General features: G+C 46.8%; 1 protein-coding gene across 1 annotated transcript in view; it reads right to left on the bottom strand.

Moving 5' to 3' along the window:
• Positions 1-9,382, bottom strand: part of LOC102197453 (receptor-type tyrosine-protein phosphatase mu-like) — a 116,467-nt gene extending 107,085 nt beyond the window's left edge. The window contains exons 1-5 of the mRNA XM_013915412.1: positions 9,224-9,382; positions 8,172-8,347; positions 7,895-8,004; positions 7,605-7,806; positions 6,941-7,043 (exon numbers count right to left, since the gene is read on the bottom strand). Of these exons, the coding sequence (XP_013770866.1) occupies positions 6,941-7,043; positions 7,605-7,806; positions 7,895-8,004; positions 8,172-8,347; positions 9,224-9,372 (740 nt within the window). The 5' untranslated portion in view covers positions 9,373-9,382. The remainder of the gene's footprint in view (positions 1-6,940; positions 7,044-7,604; positions 7,807-7,894; positions 8,005-8,171; positions 8,348-9,223) is intronic.
• Positions 9,383-10,582: the final 1,200 nt, after the last annotated feature.

Below are 10,582 nucleotides of genomic sequence, written 5' to 3'. Positions count from 1 at the left end.
CACACACACACACACACACACACACACACACACACACAGGTCTGTGAAAACACTTCAAGAACTGTACCACCTCTATTAAGTTACATTATACATGCTTCCCTTAGGCAGTATCATCAGAGGACAGCATACATTTTCACTGCTATGCAGATGACACCCAGCTCTATCTGTCCATGAATCCAGGTCTTTATGTCTTAAAGACATAAAGCCTTTCTGCTTCTTAATTCAGATCAAACTGAGGTTATTGTACTCGGCCCTGAAAATCTTAGAAATATGGTATCTAACGTCTTGATGCAGGCTCAATCACCCAGATAAGTAAATCTCCAAAAGTTGATTCTGTTCATCTGGACGTAGCGTTTTCAGGGAGAGAAACGTTTCGTCATCATCCAAGTGGCTTCTTCAGTCTCAGCTGACTGCAGGTTTCAATCTTATAAACAGTACATGTGCATAATGACTGAAACCAGCCCACTGAAGGAACAATGAAAATACATAAACAGGGTGCAACTTTAACACCGATTGTCTGTATGAACAACTCGGTCACCTATAACATCTCCAAGTTTCTGGCTTTGATCCTCAACCCGCTGGTGGGCAGCTCTAAACACCACATCCAGAACACCCTGGATTTTGTTGAGAAGGTGAGAGATGTCATCATGGAGGCAGATGAAACCATGGTCTTGTACGACGTTACATCTCTCTTCATTTGCATCCCAGTCACAGAAGCGTTGGAGGTAGTTCATAAGAGATCACAGGATGACCCCAACCTCAGCAGCAGGACCACTCTCGGCATCGACCAAGTTTGTTTGAACTGTGTCTTCATTCCACCTACTTCACATACAAGGGTCAGTTCTTCAGGCAGAAACATGGGTGTGCCATGGGCTCCCAGTTTCACCCATTGTGGCCAATTTGTACATGAAAGAAGTGGAAAAGAGGGCTTTGCTATCCTACCCTGGAACACCACCAAGCCATTGGTTCAGATATGTGGATGACACCTGGGTGAAAATCAAATCTCAGGACGTACCACAATTCATGGGTCACATTAACTCAGTGGACCGACACATCAAATTCACCAGGGAGGATATGAAAAGTGGCAGGTTAGCCTTCTTAGACTGTGAGATTTCCATCAGTAATGGGGGACATCTAAAAGCTGACGTGTACCGTAAACCTACACATACGGATCAGTATCTAAGGTTTGACTCTCATCATCCACTGGAGCACAAACTGGGTGTTATCAAGAAGCTACAACACAGAGCGAACACAATCCCCACTGACACAGCAGCCAGGGAGGCAGAAGAACATCAAGAAGGCCCTGAGTAAATGTGGTTATCCCAGCTGGACTTTTGCCAAAGCTGGAAAGGCTCCTAAAGAAAGCTATTCCCCAACTCTCTGTGAATGGTTCTCATGGACATTGATCAGTGGTTGTTGATCAATGGTCATGAGAATTTGCATAATTATGATTAAGGAACCGACCTCCCAGCCCATTGTTCCCTCAGTGGGCTGGTTTCAGTCATTATTTACACAAAACGCTACGTCCAGATGAACAGAATCAACTTTTGGAAATATGGTATCTAAGCAGATTCTTACTCTGGACGGCATTACCTTGGCCTCCAGTAACGCTGTGAGGAACCTTGGAGTCATTTTTGACCAGGACATGTCCTTCAACGCACATATTAAACAAATATGTAAGACTGCTTTCTTCCATTTGTGCAACATCTCTAAAGTTAGAAATATCCTGTCTCAGAGTGACGCTGAAAAACTAGTTCATGCATTTATTACTTCCAGGCTGGACGACTGTAATTCATTATTATCAGGATGTCCAAAAAACTCACTGAAAAGCCTTCAGCTGATCCAAAATGCTGCAGCAAGAGTCCTGACAGGGACTAGAAGGAGAGAGCAGATTTCTCCTGTTTTGGCTTCCTGTTAAATCCAGAATTCAAAATCCTGCTCCTCACATACAAAGTCTTAAATAATCAGGCCCCATCTTATCTTAATGACCTTGTAGTACCATATCACCCTATTAGAGCACTTCGCTCTCGCTCTGCAGGCCTACTTGTTGTTCCTAGAGTATTTAAAAGTAGAATGGGAGGGAGAACCTTCGGTTTTCAGGCCCCTCTTCTGTGGAACCAGCTTCCAGTTTGGATTCAGGAGACAGACACTATCTCTACTTTCAAGATTAGGCTTCAAACTTTCCTTTTTGCTAAAGCATATAGTTAGGGCTGGACCAGGTGACCCTGAATCCTCCCTTAGTTATGCTGCAATAGGTGTAAGCTGCTGGAGGATTCCCATGATGCATTGAGTGTTTCTTCTTTCTTCACACTTATTAATCCTCAGCTCTCTTCCACAGCATGTCTTTAGATATGTCCCAATTCCTCGGCCGCATCCTTTGGAGGCCGCATTTGAAGGCCGATTACGTCACAACCAGGAAATGAAGGGTGCTCCAAATGCGTCCTTTATTTCCCCAGATTTGAAGGATGGGTCGGGTGTATTGTTCGTGGTCCACCATATCCCAGAATTCCTAGCGCGGCCCCGCCAATTCCAGTTTCCAAATATGGCAGAAGCAACTTATTCTTATTACTCTTTGAAATACTTTATTAATTCAATTATTATTTATAATATTTGTATAATAATATAAAATACTTTTCAAATGCGGCAATGGAGTATATCTGTTCGGTTTATCAAGACATCACATATTTGTAAAAGTGCTCTGATGTGTTTGGAGACGTCTGTTACCCACCAGCTCGATAGTTAGCCGGGAGCTCGAGGGTCACTGAAGCCGGCGAGTGCAGCGGACTCCCGGCACATCATTTCAGATCCCCATGGTCTTCACTACTTAGGTTAAACATGATATATAAGTCACTATGATAACTTATAAATGTACATTTTTGGCTTTTTTCAATGTTTCATTTGTTCCTGAGTAAATCGGTTTGGCTGAGATTAAAGTTTTAGTTTTCACACAGTTGAATAAACATCAACCTGATTAAACAGAAGTGTGAGATGGTCGAGAGTTTACTCCTGTTATATTTATAGTGTCCTGTTATATTTTAAATAACAAGGAGCAGACAGCCGAGTTTATTAAACTCCACCGAGACAGCGGTGACGCAAAACTGAAGGCTCGACCGTCCAATTTCACAGCCAATTTCACCGGCCTTCAGAGAACCCGGCCTATGTGGGCCGGGTCCTCTGAAGGCCGGCTTAGGAATTGGGACATGTCTTTATCCTGTCTGCCTCCCCTCACCCCAACCAGTCGCAGCAGATGGCCCCGCCCCTCCCTGAGCCCGGTTTTGAGGTTTCTTCCAGTTAAGTTTTTCCTCCTTACTGTCACCAAATGCTTGCTCAAAGGTCAACGTCTGATTGTTAGTGTTTTCTCTGTATAACAGGATCTTTCATTGGGACAACTGCTGTGATTTGTTGCTGTATGAATAAAATTGAACTGAACTGAAGTGAAAGTATTGTGACTCTAGAGTAAACTTTCTTTTCCAGCAGAAGAGCCTGTATGTGGTTTACACTGGGCTGCACCTGAATGCAGCACGGTTAGTTTTTAAGACGGCGTGTGTTCCTAGGGACGCTGGAAACAATAGTTGTGTTTTTCATAGGAGTCCAGTTCAGGACAGAAGTTACATATCAACACACACACAGTTTCTGACACACATCTGAAGGTGTGGAGGGTGAAACTGCAGTGTTGTCACATTTCCTGCTGGACAGGAAACTAATGGAGGACAGGAAGGCGCACAGACACAAACACACTGTTTTTAATTCGCCTCTGAAAGGAAGAGAAGAAGAACAAATTGGATCATTTCTGCCTCGTTCTTTCAGTTCTCCTCCCCCCCACATCTGTCTCTTTCTTTATGTCCTTTCTTCTCCTCTCTGTCGTTGACGTTCCATCTCCAATCACATTTCACCACGCTCGAGTCGCAGGACTTGTTGTGTGTGTGTGTGTGTGAGACAGTAATCTGATTACAGCTGCAGGTCGCCGCCGGCAACACCTTTTGTCCTGTGATGCGCGTATCCTACATACGTGTGTGTTTGAATCTGTGTGTGCGTGCCTGAAGGCCAACACACACTGTGGTGTCAGAGAGAAAGTTAAATATAAACACGCAGACCTTAAATCGTATCTCGGAGCAGCATCTGTTCAATCTGATGGATTTCACATCAGACATCATGTCGATTAACACAGCGCAAATCACACACACACACGCCTCGCCCCAACACAAAAGGAAAAACAGATCTCGCTTCAGCTGAAAAGATCCATTTTCCTCCTTTCAGCTTCCTCTTTCTTCACCCCCACTCAAACACAAGAGTCACGTTCGAGTGACTGATCTGCAGCGTTCGCAGCGCTCTCTCGCTGCTTGCACAGAAAACACGGCCACTCGCTGAAGTGGCGACGAGCACGTGCAGGTGCTTCCATGAGATTCTTTTCAGACATCTAGCAAACCAAAGAAAGCTGAAGTGGAGCTGGAACTGCTCTTGCTGAGCAAACGCAGGCAGGAATAAACAGCTGACATACACCTCCAACAGCTTCACTGGGTTTCATCCACCCAGTCATCACACAGCAGTGGCAGCACGGTTGCCTCACAGTTTAATTCCACCATCAGGTCTTTCTGTGTGGAGTTTGCACGTTCCTCCTGTGTTTGCGTGGGTTCTCTCCCAGTCGTTGTCTGTCTCTATGTGCTAGCCCTGCGACAGACGGGGGCCTGTCCAGGTCCTACCCTGGGGCTGAATAGGCTCCCGTCGCGCCCCTACATGGAGGGTTGGTGACGTCGGGCTGCTGTCTGGTGGTTAGCTACAGAGGTGGGGTGAGGTTAAACTGTTCTCACTTAATGCTGAGGGTTCCTGATGGGTGGAGAGAAACGCCGTCATATGGACCAAACTCCATCCAAAGAAGGTCTGAGAGGATACACACAGCTCGAAGCCGACATTCATGTTTGGATGACTTCAAATCGCAACAACAGTCGCTTTGTAGTGTAAGGAAGACCCTACACTGATCCTCGGCTTCATGGCTCAGATATGTGGAGTCAGCGAGCGTACGAGCTGCACTTACACTAACTGCAGAACCAAAAGCCACGCCCACTGCCACAGCCTACTCCACGCTCGTTAACACAAGCAGTACATCAGTAGATACGCACAAGCGTCGAGGCCACCAGCTACCCAGCATGCAACACTTTGTGTGTCTCTGCACGCGGGGCTGCTGCAGTATCACGGAAAGACTCACTGTGATTATTTCACAATGACACTTTTGTGTTTTTCATCTTTTTTTTAGCAAATTATTCAGAATTAAAATGAGTAAAAATCATTATTTATACAGCACCAAATCACAACAGCAGTCACCTCGAGGCGCTTTATATTGTACAGTAAATCGTACAATAATAGATACAGAGAAAAACCCAACAATCATATGACCCCCTATGAGCAAGCACTTTGGCGACAGTGGGAAGGAAAAACTCCCTTTTAACAGGAAGAAACCTCCGGCAGAACCAGGCTCAGGGAGGGGCGGGGCCATCTGCTGCGATTGGTTGCGGTGAGAGAAGGAAGACAGGATAAAGACATGCTGTGGAAGAGAGACAGAGGTTAATAACAGATATGATTCAATGCAGAGAGGTCTGTTAACACACAGTGTCCTCATTATCATAGAGACTCCGTGAGGTGAGATCTCGCGTGGAACTCCACACTGAGGGAAATGAGCAGTTATTTCATGGTTCTTCCATTTGCGAATTATCGCACCACCTATTGTGATCTTTGTCCTGTCATCTGTAGCCCATTCCAGCCTTGTGTAGGTCCAGTCTCATCCCTGACATCCTTGGAAAGCTGTTTGGTCTTGGTCATGGTGCAGAGTTTGAATCTGGACATACTGATTGCTTCTATGGACAGCTGTCTTTCATACAGCTAACGAGTTGAGAAGGCTCCCGGTGTCAGCTCCTTACCTGTATGAAACACACCTGGGAGCCAGAAATCTGCTGATTGATGGGCACAGTCTCTATGGAGATGGGTTTTTGGGGGGGTAGCAGGAGGAGAGAAGCTGCAGAGAGGCGTGTAAGACTGCAGCTCTGCTTCCTGGTCCCAACTCTGGATAGTCATATTTTGGGGGGGTTTAATAAATTTGTCCATATTTCTAGAAATGAGAGCTGCTCCATCCAAAGTGGGATGGATGCCGTCTCTCCTAACAAGACCAGGTTTCCTCCAGAAGGTTTGCCAATTGTCTATGAAGCCCACATCGTTTCTGGGACACCACTCAGACAGCCAGCAATTTAAGGAGAACATGCGGCTAAACATGTCACTCCTGGTCTGATTGGGGAGGGGACCAGAGAAAACTACAGAGTCCGACATTGTTTTGGCAAAGTTGCACACCGATTCAATATTGATTTTAGTGACCTCCGATTGGCGTAACCGGGTGTCATTAGATTAAGCAAATATACCTGCCAGTCTCTCCATTACAGCTCACCTTAGTGTCTCCACCTTTAGGTCACTGCTCTTGGCCTGTAGTCATGTGACAAGCAGGTGTTCATTATCAGCGGCAGAGCCTACCTGTCTGAGACGCCGTCTCACACGCTGCTTCCTGTCTGTTTGTAGTGTGTGTGTGAGACTGACACATTAACTGATAATCCCTGGGTAATCCTCTGTGTTAGAAGTGGGCTTTGATTAGCCCCGCCCGCTGATTGTTAATTAACCAAATCCCTCGCTAAAGCCCGATGACAGAGCCCACTCAGCTGTTGACATGACGACTGTTACTGCAGATACCGCCTCCCTCTGGGCAGCAGTGAGTGTGTGAGACAGTGAGTGTTTTTTAATTTCAGGACAAGTCTTAATTTCCTGTTAGTGATGTGAGCAGTTTGTCGCCTGACTTCCTGCTTCAGGGCGGTACACGTTGGCGCTTTAATCTTTAACAGCAACGTCATGAAATGTTCATGGAGTGGGAGATTGATGCTGCTGAATATTTGAACAGGTACGTTACCTGACCGGGGCCCCACGGCTCTGAGCGGGCTTCAGCAGGACGGTGACGGTGGAGTCGGTCTGATTCAGAGGAGACTCCTGATCGTACGCCGGCATCAGAGGAGCTGAAGAGGAGGAGGAGTTACAATATGTTCAGCTCATTCCCTCCTGATTTACCTTCACACTGAAGCAAAGAGTGGAAATGACTCAAAGGCCTGGCGAGGAGCAGAACCACACCCGAGCGCACAGGACACAGTGGAATCAGCTGATTCCTTCCAGCTCGACTGTTTGTGTCGGGAAAACCCAGGTCCGGTCTGCCTGTTTACTCTCACCCGCCTGAACACTGTGACTGAAAGCTCCGTGGGATTAAACACACGACTGGCTTTTCAAAATAAAATGTCAGTAAGAGCCAGTGAGAAGCACTATTGAGTTAACCCTTTTTCACCCAGCCCAACTTGTTTTGTAGTTTTGGCTGTAAAATGACATCTTTCAGGAAACATTTGAATTTTCTCTCTACTCCAGAGTTATGGTCATGTGACGCATATTTCTCTGTCCGTGTTGAGACAGCAGAAACTTGTGAACGCTTTGTGCTACTGTGATACACAAAATAAGCTCACCTTGTCTTCCTTCATTGCAGTCATTTAAAGTAAAAACAACAATCTGAGCTCTTAGTTTGACAGTCCTACCTGAGATCTTGGTGGTAAACTGGGTGATAACAGGGGGCCCAAAGCCTTTAACAGTGGAGGCTCTTATTGTGAAGGAGTAGGTGGAGCCTGGGTAGAGGCCGGTGAACATGTGGCTTGTCTCATTGGCCGGTTTCAACACCCTGCCGCTCTGATTGGACAGGTCAAACTCCGTGTCGAAGGAGCTCAAGGCTTTGTAGGATATCTGGGGAGAAGACAGACATCGGGACCCAGATAACTCACGGGGTCTGACTGGGACACTGCAAAGCCTGCTGGGAATTGTATGCATTTACCTCATACTGCCGGATCAGGCCGTAGGTCTGCAGCGGTTCCCTCCAGCTCAGGCTGATCTGCTGCTCGTAGCTGCTGCCGAGGATCGAGTCCACGGGGACTGCCCCGGGAACTGAAACCAAAATGTCACCATAGGTTACCATCGGAGGACAAAGCAGTAGACTCTACTGTGTTTCTACTGTGAAACTGTTGTGACTCTACTGTGATTCTCCTTTGATTCTACTATATCTCTACTGTGACTCTGCTGTGATTCCCCTGTGACTCAAGGGAGAGTTTTACCATCCTCGTCTGTCAGCACCAGAAGCTCCTCGCTCTCCTTGCGTCCTTCGGGGTTGCTCAGGATGAGTCTCAGGCTGACGTTGGTGAAGGGTGGAAGGTTGCGTACGGTGTGCGTCGGCATGGTGCTCCTTGTGTCATACACCTCCTCCTCCCGCACCTCCTCCTTCGCTGGCTCCCTGCAGGAGAAACAGCAGGTGCTTGGAAAGAAAGCAGCTAGACTTTAAGTTTCATCTGAGAAGCTTCTTCAGTTCTAAACCAAATAGTTGAGTGGTATTCATCTATTTATCAAGTTGTCCCTTATGAGGGACCCACTACTGATCATGTGACTCATCACATTAGCCAGTGGGTGAAAAAAGGCGTGGGTCATTATCAGCAGAGGTTTCAGGTGAACCAACTGTGAGATCTTGCCCCACTCCATCATGTGACTTATTAAGATCAACGGCCCAGGATGTGAGTGGGTGTTTAGGCATCTGGGAAGGATTGTAGATGGCAGACAGTTGTGTCGTAAGCCCCGCCCTCTGTTCACAGTGGACATAGATGCTTCTTTCACTCGTCTCTCAAACCATCTGTCTTGTCTGTCCAACATGTGGACACCGGCATACTCGAAAGAGTGACCTTTGGTAACACCTGACACCTCAGCTGATAATGACCCACACCTTGGCTCATGTGGTGAGTCACATGATCAATACAGGTTCAATGACCCTCATAAGGGACACCCCCACTAGGGTTTAAATACCTGGGACTCTCCACCATTTGGTTTAGAACTGAAGAAGCTTCTCGGATGAAATGAAACTTAAAGAAGTACAGTTTCCTTCTTTCCTAGCACCTCAGAGCCCCTCCTACCTTCACCTGTTCACCACGCCCTCCATCCAGCTGTGGTCCAACTCTCTATCTCTAATTTCTGCTGGACCCTCCTTCTCTTTTTGTATGATTACTCTCTTCTGCCAATCATTGGCCCCTCCCTCTCACTTCATTTGGTTCATTACTATCTCTACCATTGGGACCTCCCTCTCTTCACCTGTTGGCCCCTCCCTCTTGCTTCCTGTGTGTACCTGCTCAGGGCCCCTGCAGGTCTGTAGCGGTACTGCACAGTCAGGTTGTAGCTGTAGCAGCGTGTCACGTTGTATCCGAATGGTTCCCAGCGAACCGCCACCTGTTTGGACTGGATGTCAACGACTTCAAGACGCCGTGGGCCGTTCATCGGATCTGAAACCAACACGGAGACCACACAAACAGGAACACGTGATGAGGATAATGAATTGAGACACACCTGTGCTCACCTGTAGCCCTTCTTATCCTCTCCACAATGATGAAAGTAAACTGAAGCTCCTGCCCTGTTGCTGCTGTTCTTAACTTCTGATGGATGTAAACATGTTTTCTTTGACGGAGGATTCGGGTGTTTGTGCTTAAACTGAAGGAAGCAGTGTGAACGTCACGTTGTCACGTCTCTAAAATCCTCTATGTGTGTAAAGTGAAAACAGAGCTGGCGAAGGGCTCAGCTCCGCTCTGCTGCCAACTGTCGCCAAACCGGCGCCTTGCTCTGGGGTCAGTCGGTGCTCAGCCAATCAGAGTTGTTAGGACCTGACCAGGTGACCTCCATCTGAGTTTCTTCATCGCTCAGCATTTTTATCGGCACGCCTCGTCTCCATCGGCTGACCTTCCTGTTGGTGTTAATGACTGAAGCAGCATGTGTCAAATGCAACAGAACAGCTCACTGCATGCACACCAAATCACAAACATAACTATGCTTCTTACCAAAGCACGACTGCAAATCCTGACATGCATCTACATGTCCGTAGGAAAAACACCTCGTTACAGTCTGCTTCACTTATATCTGGGCTTTGCTTTTCCTCACTTCTAATATGAAGTAATCCAGCCAGTGAGACGATGTGAAGAAAATAAGGTGTGCCATCTCTTCCTCAAACCTCTGTTTGTTTCTTTTTGTTGTCCATCACACACGTCCATCTGTTTTCTTACGGACATGCTGATGGATGTTAGGACTCCCAGTTGTGCTTCGGTAAGAAACAGTTATGTTTGTGGTGTGAATATTTCGAGCTGTTGAAAGAAAGATGATTACACTGCATAAAATAGCTGACGCTCAGCACATTCGACCAGACGAGGAAAAATCCAGCCGGTCGGTCTGGTGACTCAAACCAGCTCTCCTCCTCCACAGTCCTCGTTTATAATGTGCTTTACAAACATCAACATCACAGCTAACAGCTGGATTTTACCGTTTCAGTGCAGCTAGCCAAACAGTGAACAGCCACTTCCTGCCACAGACATAGACAGTAAAGTGGACAGTCTGTCCTGGTTCAACATGAACTCACTGCTGCAGCACTAAAGTGATCCCCTCACACTCACGTTTAGTTTAAGTGCCCTTAATTTCCTCTGAGGTATCCATCCTGTCAGTA

Source organism: Pundamilia nyererei, unplaced genomic scaffold (genome assembly GCF_000239375.1).
Source record: "Pundamilia nyererei isolate P.nyererei 1_Seehausen unplaced genomic scaffold, PunNye1.0 scaffold00299, whole genome shotgun sequence".
In the NCBI taxonomy this organism is placed as follows: Eukaryota; Metazoa; Chordata; class Actinopteri; order Cichliformes; family Cichlidae; genus Pundamilia; species Pundamilia nyererei.
The sequence above is the reverse complement of the archived record's forward strand: the minus strand, read 5'-3'. Positions and strand labels throughout refer to the sequence as shown.